The 17,944-nt window shown below is 37.3% G+C and overlaps 1 protein-coding gene across 1 annotated transcript in view; it reads right to left on the minus strand.

The window, feature by feature from the left end:
- The window catches only part of mmp16a (matrix metallopeptidase 16a (membrane-inserted)), a 58,831-nt gene extending 41,681 nt beyond the window's left edge, over positions 1-17,150 (minus strand). The window contains exons 1-4 of the mRNA XM_081352573.1: positions 17,073-17,150; positions 16,224-16,760; positions 1,488-1,636; positions 147-269 (exon numbers count right to left, since the gene is read on the minus strand). Coding sequence (XP_081208699.1) covers positions 147-269; positions 1,488-1,636; positions 16,224-16,334 — 383 coding nt within the window. The 5' untranslated portion in view covers positions 16,335-16,760; positions 17,073-17,150. The remainder of the gene's footprint in view (positions 1-146; positions 270-1,487; positions 1,637-16,223; positions 16,761-17,072) is intronic.
- Between the last annotated feature and the right edge of the window lie 794 nt (positions 17,151-17,944).

A 17,944-nucleotide genomic window follows, 5' to 3' on the forward strand; every position in this document is an offset into this window, starting at 1 on the left:
AAAACGAGACAAAAATACTGAATATGAAGAAATATTTTTCTTTTTTTGTGCTTAAATCTCAAAACAAGAAATGCATTTCATATCACACACACACACACACACACACACACACACACACACAAAGGAAGTGTGCTTTTGTACCTCACCTGTATGTGATATGTTTATGTTGCCACTTCTGCCCTGTGAGGGCGTAACGTCTTTTTCGGACGCTAAATTTCGAGGCACCACCGAACTGGTCTGGCACCCCACACCTTGGCTTCCTCATCCAGCTGAGAGAGAGAGAGAAAGAAGTAGATTCATTAATAATGCATTGCTTCTCACTCATGACATTCAGCCTGTCTGGGCCTCTAAAATGTTCCTTGATGAATTAGCATTCCAGAATAACGTCTCAAATTCCACGAGGTTTCAAATTTAAAGTTTATATACATCATGTCAAACTATATTTGTGGTATAATTAACTTACTTAGTATTTTTGCATTTAGTAGCAGTAGGACCACCTTGTTTTTAATATCCAATTCCAATACTAATATCTAGAGAAGCCAAATATCAGCTAATGAATGCTTTCCACTATCACTAATATATATTTCATGATACTCTAAATCAGCTTCCTCTCATTCTGATCTTACTAAGAACAGCCTCAATAGAGTTCACAGAGAGACAGAGACAGAGACAGAGACAATTTGAATGCATAAAAACAAATCACAAGAGAAGAATCAGCCTCACCTTATGGTGATATCACTATGCCGAAGCAAAAAGGAAGCAAAACAGTACATGAGAGTTATGAAATAACCATGATCCTAGCGGCCAGATGTTGTACATCAGTGTTTCCCAACATTTTCAGTCATATAAAGCTCCTCAGTCTTATCACAAAGGCTCAAGTACCTTTTAATAACACTACAAAATGTCTTATACACCTGGTTGGGAATCACTGCTGTACATCATATTCAGTAAGCAGGAGATACAGATCTATACATTTTATATTATCAATACATTTATCATGTTGTCTTTTAGAGCTTTGAGCAGTTTGCGAAGACGTTTCTGAAATTAAATCAGGTATTTCCCCATCTTTTTACCCTACTGAAATTATCAAATTAGGCTAGCATAAATTTTCAAGTTGGACCAGACTGGTTTACACTGATCTAGCTGGTGGTATAGAATATTCAAAGTTAAATGTATGCATCTGGTAATTGTTTTTAACCCAGAGAGACTTTGCATTCATTGTATAAGTTCATGCATTGAACCCATGACCTGTATTGCTAGCGCCACTGCTGGTAAAAACACCTCATGATTGGTAACCAAACTGGCATCCATCTTTACTGGTCTTTTCAACAGGGTCAATCACCTCAAGGACACTTATGGGCATTTTGTTGTGCAATGTGCACAGTCAGCAATGTTAAAGAGTCTCTGAGAAGAACAACATCATCTTAAACTTCTGACCCAGAATCAGTCAATATGGGAGCTATAGTGAGAGTGTAACTTCTACTCACTTAATGGTGTTCTTATCCAGTTCACCGGTGACATTAAGGCCGTAGAGACGCTGCATGGCAGCGATAGCAGACTGCATGGTCTGATCTGACCGCAGGACGGACATTCTGGGGTCTGTGGGAGGGAGGTAGCCATACCTCTGCAGCCAAGCCTTAAAGAGAGAGAGAGAGAGAGAGAGAGAGAGAGACTTTTGTTCAATCATTACACATTACTTCCATAAAGATTTCACAGCAAAATTCAATAATCGACCATTAAGAATCGCGTATAATAAGAATGTGTAATAAGAATTACTATTTACATTTGTACACAACTACATTGTGGTACACTGTAATGTAATATAACTGTATATATAACTTAATAATTATTTTTTATTAGCATATCTAAAATAACTCATTCTGACAGTTTCTTATGAAATTGAGAGAAAAACAAATAATATATGCAGTTAAAAGTCTACACATAATCCAGATATAATTATATTATTTTAGCATAGCTGAACTAACTCATGCTGAAAGAGTTTTCTGCAGAAACATGGCGGCTGATACCGTTACTGCCATTAGCAGATTGAAAAGAACGTTGAGTTTGTTTTGAAGTGGTTTTCTCATTAATGCCAGAGAGAAGCAGTAGGAAGTGCTTACACGGATCCTCTGCTGACCCATCTGCTGCCTTCAGCCAACAGCCAAATTCATCACAACTCTACAACCCTCGTCATGACACTGTGTGTGTGTGTGTGTGTGTGTGCGTGTGCGTGTGTGTGTGTGTGTGTGTGTGTGTGTGTGTGTGTGTGTGTGTGTGTGTGTGTGTGAATCATCACCTCTGTAGTTCTGCTCAAATCTCTCCTCTGGCTATAAGAACAACCCTGTCCTAATGTGCCCTTTACTAAAGTCCATGTGGCTGTGTTAAAGAGAAGTCCACTATATAAACACACAAATGCACAAGAGAGAGGTTGAATCACCTCTGCTCTGTACATTAAGGTCATCTGGCTCTTAAAAAGGTATTATGGTGTGAGTCTAACAAAAACTCTCAAGAAAGTCATATTTCACCCCAAAACCACACGGAAAAAAATGAAAATAAAGCTAAACGCTACAATTATTCTGATCCAAGCGCATGTGGAGAACATGCCAAAATGATCATAGATCCTGTAGTTGTTTTGGTGTCAAATTTCAACTGCTGAATTTTGATTGGCTGTTGATGGTCGTTTTATTGGTTAGTAGAATAGATAATGTTATGATATAAAAGTATTAAAGACTTCCTTGAGCAAATGGTGTTAGGGTGTTTTTAGTTGTTTCATCCCCTATGAGCAGAATTCGACATAATAAAAAATAAATATAAAAAAACTTTTCATAAAACTTTGCATTAAGAAAAACAGTTAAATTAGTCATTGTAGCCCATGTGCAAAGATATAACTGGCTTATATTTAATCATATCTTAAACTGAGCAAACGTTTCTGTACCTTCTGTGCTTTTAATTATATTTTCATAAAGAAAATGAAGCAGATTTTTCCATTGTGGATCATTTTCAGTAATGAGAATGATATTTATTTTGCCTTACTGTAAAGAGGATGATATTTATGCAAAATAAGCCAAGTATAATTTTCATAAGCTAATTTTTTTTTTTTTCATTTTTGTCTTTTAATTTTGGGGTGAAATATGATCTAGACATTTCTATGTGAGATTCAGCATTGTAGTTGTTTTTTAAAGGTCCTGGAGCTGGCAAACTTAATTTTATGACATACTAAACTAAAACGCATTACACAATTTCCCCAAGTATGACGTTCCTGGATCAACATTGTTTATTTGTAATCATAAGCCAACCCATCCCATAAAATCAATGGGAATGATAGCTCTAAAAATAAGGTTTGATAGGTTGAAACGAATGTTGTTTGTGGTCAACAAGGAAATTGATACAGGAACACAATCTACTTTGGTAAATCATGTTAAGGAGTTTAATGCACAAGTATGTACTTATACTTTAAAGTGCAGCGGCCAGTTGCATAAACCTCTATGTTAAGACTGTGCCGTAATAACTAGTTTGACCAACTAGCAGTTATACAAGAGGTAATCGCTCCTACTTTTCAGATTTAGATTAGACCAAACTACCTTTTTCTGTAACTGACTTAGAAAAGTTAGGACCAATCTTGAAGAAAATTAGGTTACTAACTTGTAAGACTTCAACACAACGCCACACAACCTTTTTATGTTATTTACCAGGAATGTTGAGAATGTCATCAAGCCCAAGTAAGAATAAAGAACAAATTCAGGTTGTTCTGTGTACCTGGCAGAAAGCTTAATACAGTATATAACAGTCACATGAATATATCTCCATTACACACTTAGTAATCAAAAGGACTTGATTCACTTAAGTTGTTTTATGTGTTATGCATCACAAGGATAATTACCTGAGGTGTGTTATGCTGCGTTCACGCAATGGCGTAATTACTATAGTCTCGAGATGACAACACGTGACGTTCTATTCAAAGCTGTTCACTGGGAATTATGCATTTTTTATGGCACCACTCTGAATGCCTAAAGGAACCTGTAGCGGTCAAGTGACTGCATAACCACACATCACAGCAGTCTGAGGACAGCAGCACCAGGCCAGCAGTATCAGACCGGAAGTTACGGTGGTGCTGACGACGATTGCGTATCCCGTCCCAACGACTATGGCTGCATCTGAAATCGCATACTTTCCTACTATATAGTAGGCAAAAAACAGTATGTGACAAAAGAAGTATGTCTGAATTCACAGAACTCATAAAAGAGTAGGCAAAAAGCACCCGGGTGACCTACTACTTCTGTTGAGGTTCTGAAGTGTGCATTCGATGGACACTTTACATTCCCATGAGGCCACAGGACAGGATTTATGAATGACAGTGAAGTGACACAACAGACGCTGGTAGGTCACATGATAATGACAACATGGCAGATGTAGTACAGGGTGGGCCATTTATATGGATACACCGTAATAACATGGGAATGGTTGGTAATATTAAGGTCCTGTTTGTGGCACATTAGTATATGTGAGGGGGCAAACTCCTCAAGATGGGTGGTGACCATGGTGGCCATTTAGAAGTCGGCCATCTTGGATACAACTTTTGTTTTTTCAATAGGAAGAGGGCCATGTGACACATCAAACTTATTGGTAATGTCACAAGAAAAACAATGGTGTGCTTGGTTTCAACGTAACTTTATTCGTTCATGAGTTATTTACAAGTTTCTGACCACTTATAAAATGTGTTCAATGTGCTGCCCATTGTGTTGGATTGTCAATGCAACCCTGTTCTCCCACTCTTCACACACTGATAGCAACACCGCAGGAGAAATGCCAGCACAGGCATCCGGTATCCGTAGTTTCAGGTGCTGCACATCTCGTATCTTCACACCATAGACAATTGCCTTCAGATGACCCCAAAGATAAAAGTCTAAGGGGGTCAGATCGGGAGACCTTGGGGGCCATTCAGTGTGTGAAGAGTGGGAGAACAGGGTTGCATTGACAATCCAACATAATGGGCAGCACATTGAACACATTTTATAAGTGGTCAGAAACTTGTAAATAACTCATGAACGAATAAAGTTACGTTGAAACCAAGCACACCATTGTTTTTCTTGTGACATTACCAATAAGTTTGATGTGTCACATGGCCCTCTTCCTATTGAAAAAAACAAAAGTTGTATCCAAGATGGCCGACTTCTAAATGGCCACCATGGTCACCACCCTTGAGGAGTTTGCCCCCTCACATATACTAATGTGCCACAAACAGGACTTTAATACCACCAACCATTCCCATGTTATTTCGGTGTACCCATATAAATGGCCCACCCTGTACATCCAGATTACATTCATACTACACACATGCATACTATAAAACATACTTTTTAGTGGTCGTGAAGTGATTAGATAAACTTATTTCAAGTTAGCTGCCAAGGCAACATTTCTAATTTTCATTAAAGTTTGAAGTTCGTCATCTAAAATTTAGATTTATATCAGTTTTATTTTAATTACCGAAAACAATTTTTTAATAGTTGATCAACATCATCAACATGATCACCTTAGTAAATGTGTCCAGAGTTTCAGAAAAGATCTCAACAGTGTCTCAAACTGTGCTCGGATTCACCAAGATATGAAGTCTGCAATCAGAACTATTTCAATATAAACAAAAAAAATTCTTATCAAATTATATCAAACTCCAATATTACAAGTTTAATCTTACTATATGTCAGCAGCAGTCTCATTTGTTTCTGTTTTTTTTATTTTCTCTACAAACAAGTTTTAGTAGAAACATCTGACAATGGTGATACTGGAATGGAGAATTCCATTAGATCTACTGAGGTATGAAAGAGCAACATCTGAGCATTTCAATTTTCCTCTAGATATGATTTAGGGGTCAGTTAAAATATGTACAGTATAGAGACCTGCCAACTTGACCAATACATTCAGAATTTCCTCACAGAATTCCCTCTGCCTACTGGTCGACCTTCACCCCTGGCCAATGGCATGTCTGGCCAGGAAAGTGTAACACTCTGCTAATATATCCTGTATTTGCATTCACTCACAGCATGCTGTTAGCTCAACAGTGATCTGTTATCGTCAGAGGTTTTTACCCCTGCACAAGAATCATGCTTTTACCTGGCACAGGCATTTGGCACTAAAAGTCTGACTTCATGAATAAAAATCATTACCTAATTTGATGTTGGAACAGGATCCAAGTGGATCTATGCGAGTGCAGGTTCACAAACACATAAGTGATGAGGTGTTGCATAATGCACAGACTTGAAGTGAGTGAGGAAACAAAACCAGAGCAGCAAACGTGTCACGTTTTTCGTGAGGGGCATTGTGCAGAGGTGCCATTATTTGATTGCACAACGCAACACAGCTATTGCTGCCCAGCGTCTACGCCCAACGCTTCACATTTTCAGGCTTTGTTTCAAAACCTCAATAAAACCCCAAAGGTTGCAAAAGACATGAAATCCTGGCAAAAACCACGAGTATAAATAAACACAGTGAACCTCAACTTTATCTGTGGGAGGTATGGTGCATTATTGAGTTAAATATTGGCAAGGTTTTAGAAAGGCTGTATTATTTTTTAAAAGTGAAGTGTGCCATTTCTGGCACCAAACGGAACTGCAATCTGTTTGTTTGAAAGGCCTGACTGGTTTAGGCAAAACGACATTGGCTTAACCAGTGTTGTGGGATTATTTGTTTGTCCAAATCAATGGAAACTTGTTTGAAATCATTACTTTTGCAATGCTGTTGCCAGTAGTGGAGCATAAATCACAAACTCCATCTTTAAACAATGGCTAAATAGCTAATTTGGGTTGACATTATGTACCCGACCCATTTGGTCTAAACTGTAGGGCAGAGGTTTTCGAAAATTTCGAAAAAACTGTGTAAAATTAATAATAATAATAATTAATAAAATAGATGAATATAAAAAAAAATGTTTTAAAGGGCAGGGGTCTACAAACTGGTCACAGACGAGTTTAGAATTTATTTTTGTAAAATGAATAATAATAATAATTAATAAATGAATAATAATAATAATAATAATAGTTTTAAAGGGCAGGGGTTTCCAAACTGTTCACAGGCAAGTTTAGAAAAAATAGTGTACAATTAATAATGGTAATAATAGTAATAATAATTAATAAAAAAAAGTGTTAAAGAGCAGGGGTTTACAAATTGGTCACAGATGAGTTTAGAAATAATAGTGTAAAATGAATAATAATTATTAATAAAATAAATTAATAATTTTAAAAAAAGTTGAATTTAATTTAATTTATTTATCGATATCAAATTCATGTGATCAATCATAATTATTTAATTACATTAAGTCATCAGTATTTCATTTGTCCTAAAATGTACTACACCACTCTCCTGCCTGAATAGGAGATTTATAGAACGCTAGCTGGCATTCAAACATTCACATACTGTGCACTTGCTTTGTCACACCACATATAATTAGCGAGGGAAAAAAAAAGAAACAGGACGAGCGAAGGAAAAGAGAAGGATAATTCAAGATGTTTGTTTGGCTCTTTAGGTTCAGCCTTCACTGGTGTGTTAACTCGTTTACTCTTTCAGTTTTCCTGTGATATATGCCCTCCTTTATCTGCTCATGATAGACAGCTGAACTCCACACAGCAGGTCAATGTTTTCTTACACTTCTCTGTCAATCACTCCATATCAGAGCAGAAACACATTTAACACAGTGAACACAGATTCATTCAAAGATATATATGGATTATTCTGTGATGTGGTAAAGTGTATGACTTGTACATTTTGCCATTTTTATTCTAAGTTACTGTGTCTTTAAGAGAAGGGAAGAGGTTTTCTGAGGACTTTTTACCCCCGGGGACCTCTAGAGGGAGAGAGGCGGTTTTTGGATTTTGGAACACTTAACATGTTTGGTGCAGCTTCAAGAAGATTTGGGCCATTAAAAACCACAGCAAGGACACAAAATACGTAGGCTCTTTGGATGTGGACTGTGTCGCAAATTAACAAAAAGCTTTGGGCATACATGTCGCCTATACAGTATTTTGGTGAGATTGACTTTTATTTACTTGACAGATGCTGCTGTCAAAAGCACCTTACTATACACCTTTTTTTAAACTGAAAGACACATTTGCAGTTCAATCCTACAAACTTTCAGTTATTAGCCCAGATATTCAACCTTTTACCTTTAAAGGCAGGGTATGTGATTTGTTCCAGAAACATTCTTTGTAATGCTGGTTGAAAGTCTCTTCACATCCTGATAGCAATCACTAAGTTAAGTGGTCTAAATGTATTTATATGTATTTGTAAGGGAGAATGTAAGGCAGCAGGCTGATCAGGACCCCGATGCGAAGCGGAGGGGTCTTGGATCAGCCTGAAGGGGTTGTATTCGCTATAACAACCGTCTCGCTCTACATTATCCCGCTTATTAAGTGCTACCTACCAAATAAATCAATAATTTGACACAAAATGTGTTTTGAAGGAGGTGTGGCTTTGGAGACGCTCTGAAGGGAGGGCGGGATCTTATGCTTTCAAAGCTAGCTTACTGTTGCTAGCCTCTCCGAAAATTGCCTACCCTACCTTTAAATCTCCCAACCCATTCATTCCCGATTTGTTAGATTTGCTGGAAACTGTTCCTTTTCAGTTTATTTTAAATGCATTTTCATTTTTGTAACCAATCAGTGCTCAACTCATTCTGTATTTGGAATAGCAAACTAGACATCCTTAACATTTCCATTCATCTCAATGACAGTTACTTGGCTATTGCAGGACTTTCTGGAAGTATATGAGCTGCTTGCTGTCATCTTTGCCCATAGGCACTTTTTTGTGGAAACTTTTTTGAGCCAATCATCTGATCCATAAATGGCATGTGACCATTCATCAGGATAATTATTGTGATTGTGCAATTAAAAAAAAAAAATCCAAAAAGCTCAACCAAAATCACACATGATATGATTCAGGCCGGAGCAGACCTGATGCCGTACTCTGATCGCTGAACCACACCAGTGAACTTTCAGAGCTTCATGGATCACTAGCTAATAATCCAAACGAGGCCTAATTAGCCTCATAGAAACATCAAAGCTGAACCCTAAATGCCGTTCTAATGCTTCATTAGCAACGAGAAACCCTCAGAGAGAGAATGGGACCATGGCAACGTGTACAGATGTAATATAGATAACAGATAAATAAGTGACCTGTTGTTTGGGTAGTCAAAAAACTTCTGATTCTATCCTGTGAAATCTTTTGTTCATCTTTACAGCTGAAATGTCTATTTTTTTAGTGTAAGTGTAAAGATTTGGCTCTGTGGTGCTTTCAAAAAATTGTTTGTTTGAGCATCCCGACCAGCCCGGCAACAGCAACATTGGCTCAACCAATGGGGTGAGTTTGGGACGGGAGATTGACCAATGGCAGATGAGGGGAGTGTTTGAGGAAATGTTTGAGGAGTGTTTTGAGTGAAAACAGTCATTATTTTAGCAATTCCTAATCAAGTTGCTCAGAACTTTTCCAGATAATTCAACTAGATCATTATGGGCGTTTGGAAGGCTTTGCAAGGCTAATTCATTTTATTGTGTGATTTAACTTCCAATCCCAACATGCAATTTGACACATCATGACTGTTTTGCTGCCTACATACGTGTTATATATGTATGTTTCTAAGCACTCAGTGTGGCTTATATTAAAAACGGAACGTTTCACACAATGGTGCTTAACTGCTGTGTGTTTTAGCTGAGCTGTGACACCAGACACAACGGATCTCTTGCGTCACTTGTGCTTAAATGAGTGTAAGTGTGTGTGTGTAAGGGCTATCGCTCTCTGGTATCCGTTTTCACACGCACTAAATTATTAATCCGGACACATACCAAACCGTCATATCGCACAAGGGATCTCCATGGCTACCCCCTCCGTCTCATGCCCTCCATCAACCGCTGCCGACTGTTTTGGCCAAATGTCAGAGAATGTCACAGTTCTATAACGGGTCTAGCATGCTTTTAACCTCTCGACCCAGTTCCAAACAAAACATTTTCATTCATTCGCAGTTCATTCCCTCCAGAGAGAGGTTTGTGTCTGTTGCTACATGTTCAGAATTGAATACTAGCATACTGCATACTGCTCAGTATGTACTGTATGTTCTAATATTTCATAGTATATGTGAAGCAGTATGGTCCAAATCCTGTGGCGTGCTTATTTCTTATGTCTTATGTTTTGACTTTTTAAATGATTAATTAATTAAGTTCATTCCCAGCAAGCAATTTTGCATTTAAAAGACGTTGAATAGCCGTCCAAACACAGCCTTGACGTCTAAAATTTGGACTGTCAGTGAAAATGTAATAGACGCCTAACTATAGCCCAAGAATAGATGCACAGGCTACACATAGAACATGTCAAAGAAATGAAACCAAACACCTTGTAATGACTTTGTTTACATGATGGAATATCATACATGTCGCAGTTATTTGTCATAAACGACATGTAACCAAATTCAAGGTTATTTTGGCTAGAAGTGGATTACTCATAGCTTGGACTATATCAGATGTGCTGAAAATGACGGCTATTGCTTTCTGGGTTTCTTCATGTCTTATGGTTTGACTTTTTAAATTATTAATTAAGCATGAATTAGATGTTAACGTGGCTTTTGCTTCCATTTCATCCGTCACACTTGAAATGAAAGGTCAATTTCAGTTCAGTGCATTGAGGAAACAGTATTTCACACATTGTGCTCCTGTTGTACTGCACATTTTTTGGCAAATGTAGTAAATCATTCGGGTATTCCACACATACAGAACCTCATGAAATCTAAAAGAACATATTTCTCCCAAAAAACGAAATAAATACAAATTTCTTATTATATTTATTTGACAGTATCATTAGTAGTGTCGTATTATGTTATTTTAAATATACAGTACACTGTAAAATGTGAATGGTTTTGAAAGATTTTAAAAATGGTATATGATTTAATATGACTGAATAAACCTGACTACCTTCGGTTCCACCAACAAAAGTCATTTCCAAGGGTCAGGTCATGTCGAAATACCACATTGTTAGTTTTTACAGTGTATTCATTGGCTGTGCTATAGAAGTGAGCTTGGCATCCAGTCATCACCGGATTGAGCTGCAAGAACATTTTTTCCAGGTCCCAACGGTGTCAATAGAAAACCCCAAACATCTCAAGAGGGCCGATAGTGTCATGTGCGTCTGTTCAACACCAGCAATCACCCGTGCCATTAAAGATTGAAGAGCAACAGTCTCTTTCAGCACACAAACATTACGCCAAGGAAAACAGCAAGGGACGGCGTGAGTGAGACAGAAAAGAACGAAAATAACGTCCGGGGAGTAAGAAAGCTAGAAATAGGGCATTGCATACAGACAGAATCGCGCGTTCGGTTTGCGACTGTGTTTGGGTTGGTGCGCTTTAGTTCTCACAGGATTCTGACAGATAAACAGACGGATGTGTCGTCCCCTCCACAGCGAAAATCTGCTCGCAGCGCAGAGCCAAACTGACATCAGAGAGACCATGTGTGAACGCAACATGCTACATGAAACACAGAGCACTATACGATCTTTCCTGGAAATACACATGATGACACAAAGCATGCATGCATTGATGCATACACAAACATGCAGACACATAAAGTAGGATGATCTTGCGTATTTAGAGCTGATAAAAGGTCAACAATCGACTCATGCCCACAGTAGGCCTCAAGACAGAAAATGCCACTCACAAACACTGCAAATGTATAAACACGATCTAATGAACATTTGAGCTTCTGTTCATTCATGCGCCATCAAAAGAGACTTTAATGTTGCACTCAGGAACAAAACCGACCAAGTCAAATGTCTCCATTATTCAAAGGGTTCTTGTGATCGGAAGTGTCAGGCAGTGAAATAGACAGAACTCAAGGCCTCTAGTACACATGTAAAGTTAAAGCAAAGGGCTTATGGGATGAGTTGCGCATTGTGTATTCTCTTTGAAGCTGTGTGTTGCGTTGAGAGCTGAGCATGAGAGAAAATGTGTGTGTATTATACGTGCAAGTGGCTTGTATGAGTGTGACAAAATCCAAAGCGTGCCTCGGAATAATGTGATACACAGATTATCTAAATATAGACCTATAATCTTACATATTCAACCCAACACACTGGCATAGGAGCTAGGTGATATGTTGAATACTTTGTAAATGTCTGAGTGAGATGTGTTAGTTGTCAGAATGAGCGTGCTAATTTTTTATTTAACTCCGCATATTGTTCAACCCCAATGTATAATTATGGCAGGGTGATATATTGAATATTTATGAAATGTTTGAGATGACAATCTTTTCTTTGTCTTATGACTCTCAAGTATGAGAGCTTTAAAACAGTTTTAGTAGCATCTTTGATTTTTCGATGAGTTTGTTCAATTCATCTATATGAATCAGCATTTATATGAATCAATTAAGCTCTGATTCAATCACTCAAAAATGTTCATGAAAGTCTCCACATAATATGTTTTATCCCCAAAACACTGGCATACAATTAGAGCTAGGCAATATAATAAATATTTATAAAATATTTTATTTGATTCAATTTATCTATGTGAATCAGTTCAAATCAGTAACTTGTTTGCGTTATCTTGTCACTCAAGAACGTTAATGGAAGTCTCAGCATAGTGTTTTTCACATATTAAAACGTTTCAGTAAAATATTTGTAGGTAAATATTGCAGTTTATTGGGATGTGATGTTATGTTGATTCATATCAATGGAAAATTTGTTTAATTCTTGCATTTTTTTTTTTTTTTTTTGCAGATTTGGTAAAAAAAGATTAGTCACTTTTGGGTCATTTCAGAGCAAATGAGATATTATGTTATATATATATATATATTGAATATCATTAAAAGGGTCATAATGTCACCCGGCCCTATACATCCAGTGCATATGCATGTGTATTTTTGGGGGTGAACCACTGTGGCCATGGCGGCAGAAATAACATTCGCTCTTGTTTTAACGTAACATTAGCAAAATGAAAGACACTGTCATTGAAAGTTGGAGGCTGAACTCTATCTGAACTCTATTCACACACACATCATGTTATACGAAGTGACAAACATCATCCAAACATGTCATTCTGCAGAGAATACGGCTTTGTTGGAGAGGTGAGACAGAGCTTTATCTGTTCACAGTGACGCTTTTTTGTTGACTGACAGCTCTGGCGCTATTTTACAGCTTTTTCGTAACACATGATGACTTAAATCTATACAATGAATGAAATAACGCCCCATAATCTAAACGAATTATATTAATACAACTTTTTCCATTTAATAAATCTTTCTTTTTAATTAAAAAAATAAATCAGTTGTGTCCCCAAGAGATAACTTCTCGGCTGGTTCTGGGAGGCCATTCTTCAACTGAAAGCCTCGTAAAGACCTCCAGAGAGCAATACGTATAGAGAGCGCGAGAACTGCCAAGAAAAGATTACATGTCCATTGTCAGCTCTTAATAATTTGGCTTTCTGAAAGACCAAATAGTTTGTCAATGGTTTCTTTTATAACACACCTCACTGCCTTTGCTGCACACTAGTTAAATCCCTCTTTTGTCTGTCTGTCACACTATTAATAATGTCTCTCTCCAAAACACACGCACAGAGACCGAGAGAGAGAGAGAGAGAGAGAGAGAGAGAGAGAGAGAGAGAGAGAGAGAGAGAGAGAGAGAGAGAGAGAGAGAGAGAGAGAGAGAGAGAGAGAGAGAGAGAGAGAGAGACACCTTTTCTACTGTACTGGGAGTGTGTGCATTGAACATTTGAATAGATATTGAACCATAACACAATAAAACTAGTTAAATGCGTCTGGTAAAACAGTGTTAATCGTGTGGAACACAAGTCGGCAGATATTTGATGTGATGCTGTTGCCCAGTGACCAATCAGCTCCTGACCTCAGTCCCACAGAGACGGTCAGAATGTCAGCCGACCGCTGCTCCGCCATCAAAACCTGGACAGATTTAGGTTAAACTCCGGCTAACGCACAGATCTGTCATTTAGAAAGACAGAGACTCATCTTACCCCTGTATTTTTGTGTGCGCACAGGAAGCTACCAATATAAACCTCTGCCACTGCCACACCAGCAGACCATACAAAGCCAAACCGCGCCAATAAACTTCAATGTTTTTACATCAGCGTCCGTTTATAACATCAGACAAGTGGAAAATGCATTCTGTCTGTCTGCTCTATGTTCTTTTACCCTGGCAGATTCAATGTTTGAATGCCACAAGGCTTTCTTAAAGGGATAGTTCGCCTAAAAATGAAAGCTCTGTCATCATTTACTCACCCTAATGTCATTCCAAACCGGTATGAGTCTGCTGAACACAAAAAAAAAATATATATTTTGAAGAATGTTGGGGTCCAAGCAACATTGGACCCCATTGACTTTCATTATACGAGACGTTTGTGTGTGTGTGTTCAGCAGGAGAACAAGGTTTGGAATGACATGAGGGTGAGTAAATGATGGCAGAATTTTCATTTTTGAGTAAACTATCAATTACTCTCTCAAAAATAAAGGTTCGGAGAGGGTATTTTTTTCAAGGATATAAGAATCATTCAGGTTCCCAAAAGAACTTTTGAGGGAACAGTTCTTAAAAGAAAGATTTTTTTTCTTAGTTTGAAGAGCATTTTAATAATCTGAAGAACACTTTTTCTCTACACTCTTAAAGAAAAATATCAAAGATCCTTTATTGGCATCAATGGTTCCATGAAGAACCTTTAACATCCATGGAACCTATCCACTGCACAAAAGGAAAAAACATGGTTCTTTTAAGAACTGTTCACCGTTCTTTGGGAAACTAAAAAATGGTTCTTCTATGGCATCGCTGTGAAAACCCCTTTTAGAACCCCTTTTAAGAGTGAAGATCTTAAAGGTTCTCTATGGAACCATAGATGCCATTAAAGAAATCAAAGTCAGTCCAGTGAAGAAGTTTGTATCAAGATGATTTGATTGATATAATCTGTTTTCCAATTCGCTTCTCATTGAGTTGTCTCAAAATTCTAATTCATATGACTGGGTGCTTAAATACATGGTGACTGGAGACTTCAAAGTACACGGTACTGTAAAATCTTACAGAATTGCTGCTGTCCTGAGAAAGCCTCTAATCTCAAAGGGTCTAAAATAGCAATCTTCTAAGAGACAGAAAGAATACCAGTTGTCAGAATGAAAATTTAAGGCGTCTCAAGCTATTGTTTGCTTTACCGCAGATTTTAGGCTCCTTAAAGACATAAAGGGCATCTGACAGAACTGTCAAGCCCATAAACAGGCGGTCTGCCTCTACAACACCGTCCAGCGCTTGAGTCATTATAAACTATGGAGAAAAACTTTGCCCTGAACACACTTCACTACTCCAAACAACACAAACAGCTGTCTCATTTGAGCATAACTTCTGACCGACTGTAAATTCACAGTGGACTTTTATAATGTTGGCACGTTTCAAAGGCGAAAGCTTTCTATGCTGCATTTCTAATAAAAATGAAAAGTTGAACTGTAACAGCATGTTTACCGTTACAATATTTAGGCTGTAATGACAGGTTGACTTCTTCTGGTTACTGGCCGGATATCAAGTCATGTAGAGTTGATTTATTCCGCCCTTTCGGGAATCAGATTGTGCCAATAGAACAAACCTCAATGTATGTGTGTGTGTGTGTGTTTGTGTGTCCAGAGCAGCAGGAAAAGAGAAGAGCTTCTAGACTGGAATTATGGAAGTGTGCCACACAATAAGTCAGAGGTGCAACTAAACAAGCACTTCTCTATGTTTTTGAATACATAAACAAATAGATTGAGAATAGCCTAAATGCATTACAAAAGTGTATGCTTCACAACATAAATTGCATGCTGCTTTTTAATTACTAAGCAATTGCACTGTAACATGAACACTAATTTAGACTGTGAGTGTGACCCCTTATTTCACAATACATTATTTAACATAGGCTACTTAAGATGTTTACATTAAGTTATGTAGCCTATAAATCCTACACCTTCGGTCTTGTAATATTATAGTAAGCATTCACCAACAAGTCAATAACAAGACAATCCATTCCTGCTGCGTTCTTAGGCTAGTACTGTTATCATTTAATAAACTTTGAATTGGTGTGTTATGGGGAGGTTAACGTGCAAAGCGTGAATTGCATAGAAGTTTTCATGCAAAATGCTCAGTCCAGCGCAGGGTTTGTTATGAACATAGAGATGTGAAGGACATCATCATCATCATCATCATCATCATCATCATCTCCTGTGTGGATCTCTTACCTCCACACTGAATTGCTGCTCCTCACCGTCCACAGCACATAAAATCCACAGCAAGAACTGCGCGCACAAGCAATTCAACCCTCTTCTATTATTCAGTGTTAACAAAACCATAATGACCCGTATTTAATCGTTTTGGCTGCTTGCTTTTATTAATAGTCAATAAAAAAATAAAAAATAAAAAAAGAACAAAAGAAGGAACAATTCCCTCTGGTCTCAGTGGGATGGAAACATTAGAGGCAGGCAAACAGTCGTCACGTCGAGAGATATAATAATAATAATATCATATCACTCCGGGAGGCTCTGCTGATCGCGTTGTTTGCTCCTTTAGAGTTCGTCTCGCCTTTGTCTCCCGGAGGCGCAGATGTGATGATGATGATGATGCTCAGATAAGTCACATTTAGTTGTTCTGCTCCTCTTCTGCTCAGCGCGATGGACTGCGAGTTTTCAACCATACCTCTCCCTTCTGAGCATGCGCACTGAGCTCCGCTCTCAATCCCACCTCAGCGGAGAACCCACGGAGAGCAACGTCACGGAATCCTAGATCAGAAACACAACACCGAACTGGAGTAAATTACACCTACTGTAGTATTATACTAATATTTATTATTATTGATAAAAATATTTAACAATAATTTTATTATTTTATTATTATTTTATCAGTAGTAGTAGTAGTAGTAGCCCAGTAGTTGTAGCAGTGACTAAAATTAACAATACATTTATTTATCAACTTTATATTAATTATAGAGAGAGATATTATGTATATTCTATATATGTTATATATACAGTATGTAATGAAGATTTCATAATTTATTCTTTATCCTTTTGTGTTTACAAGAAATAATTGGCTACCCTTCCTTGGATGCCTTTTGACATGCAGTGTACCGTTCATGTCCACTAGAGGGCATCTCTCGTGCTTTCTTACAGCTCCTAAACAAAGAATGGGACATCACAATTTCCCCACTTTTAATGTAGGGTACAGGCACACCTTAAGACAAATGTGCTTTTCACTACTCACAAAGTGTATGATTGATTGCAGAAAAAAAATTGTGTTACACTTTATTTTAAGGTGTCATTGTTACAGTGCAATTATATATTTAAGTACTGAGTAATATTAATTAACTACATGTACTTACTATAGGGTTAGGGTAGGATTAGGGTTTAGTTGAGGGTTAGTTGCAAGTAATTATGCATAAATTACTGTGGTAAGTACATATAACATATGTAACAAGGACACTGTAAAATAAAGTGTTACCAAAAACTGGATTGAACATTGACAGAGCAACATATTTTGTGTGAAAATAAATCATAAATCTTGTTTGTTTAAAACCCCGCACAGGGTAAAAGGCACACAAGCGTGGGGGGAAAGTCACAAAATACTGATACAAACACTTTAGCTAAAATGATATGTTTTTAATAATGTCTAAGTTAAAACAATCACTTTAGCAAAGTTTGTTCTATTTTCTGTTATTAATATAAAAATATATTTAAAAAATACAGAAACAAAAGTATTTTAAAAAGTAAAGATTCTGAAAGCATTGTAGATCCCGTAATAATTTAATATAGATTTACAGTAGTAACAATAGGCTAAATTACATTTTATTTTATGATATGATTAATATAATATTATTATACATGATGGTTTAATTATATTTATGTGATTATATCTAACATAGACACCCAACTTAATATATGATGCCATTTGAATCTATCTGCATGTCAAC

The sequence above is a fragment of the Scardinius erythrophthalmus genome (assembly GCF_964197995.2).
Source record: "Scardinius erythrophthalmus genome assembly, chromosome: 22".
NCBI lineage: Eukaryota > Metazoa > Chordata > Actinopteri > Cypriniformes > Leuciscidae > Scardinius > Scardinius erythrophthalmus.